This window comes from Leucopleurus acutus (assembly GCF_964270905.1).
Source record: "Leucopleurus acutus genome assembly, chromosome: 1".
NCBI lineage: Eukaryota > Metazoa > Chordata > Mammalia > Artiodactyla > Delphinidae > Leucopleurus > Leucopleurus acutus.
The window spans coordinates 75,558,471-75,559,159 of record NC_139142.1 but is presented as its reverse complement, the minus strand read 5'-3'; the positions used below and the strand labels follow the sequence as shown (position 1 = coordinate 75,559,159).

Below are 689 nucleotides of genomic sequence, written 5' to 3'. Positions count from 1 at the left end.
ATGGTACCAGCTAGAGCAGGATTCTGCCCTCTGCTGCTGTTCCTGCTGCTGGGCCTGTGGATGGCCGACGACCCAGTCGGTGCCAAGCCCGGAAACATGACCTCAGCTCGGTGGTTTGAAACTCAGCACGTGCAGCCCAGGCCTCAGAGATGCAACACGGCGATGCAAAACATCAACAAGTACTCCAATCACTGCAAAGACCTCAACACCTTCGTGCATGAATCCTTCTCTGGTGTGGCCGCCACTTGTCAGACGCCCAGCATAACCTGCAAGAGAGGCCGTAAAAACTGCCACCGGAGCCAGAAGCCTGTATCCCTGACCATGTGTAACCTCACCTCAGGGAGGTACCCAGACTGCAGGTACAAGGAGAAGCAACTGAATGCTCCTTACATCGTGGCCTGTGACCCTCCCCAGAAAGGGGACTCTAGGAAATTCAAGCTGGTTCCTGTCCACCTGGACGATGTCCTTTAGGTTTCCAGTGAGCCGCGTGCTTGGGCCGCACCTTAAATCCCTCTGCAGGCCTCTGGACCACTCCTCCTCAGCCCAGAATGTTCTCTTCTGATATCTCTTGGGGCCCTTCCTAGCTCAGGCTCCTCTGAGAGGGTGGGACTGTGGGGAGTTGAGGTGATACATTATTAGGCTAAACTCCAGAAGAGATGGCGATCTCTCAACTTTTCATTGCTGTTTTT

At 54.4% G+C, this 689-nt stretch overlaps 1 protein-coding gene across 1 annotated transcript; it reads left to right on the top strand.

The window, feature by feature from the left end:
- LOC309960052 (ribonuclease 7-like) lies at window positions 1-471 on the top strand (the record flags this gene model as incomplete). The annotated part of the gene is made up of 1 exon (XM_082836629.1): window positions 1-471. One exon carries the CDS (start codon window positions 1-3, stop codon window positions 469-471), a length of 471 nt encoding a protein of 156 aa, XP_082692755.1.
- Between the last annotated feature and the right edge of the window lie 218 nt (window positions 472-689).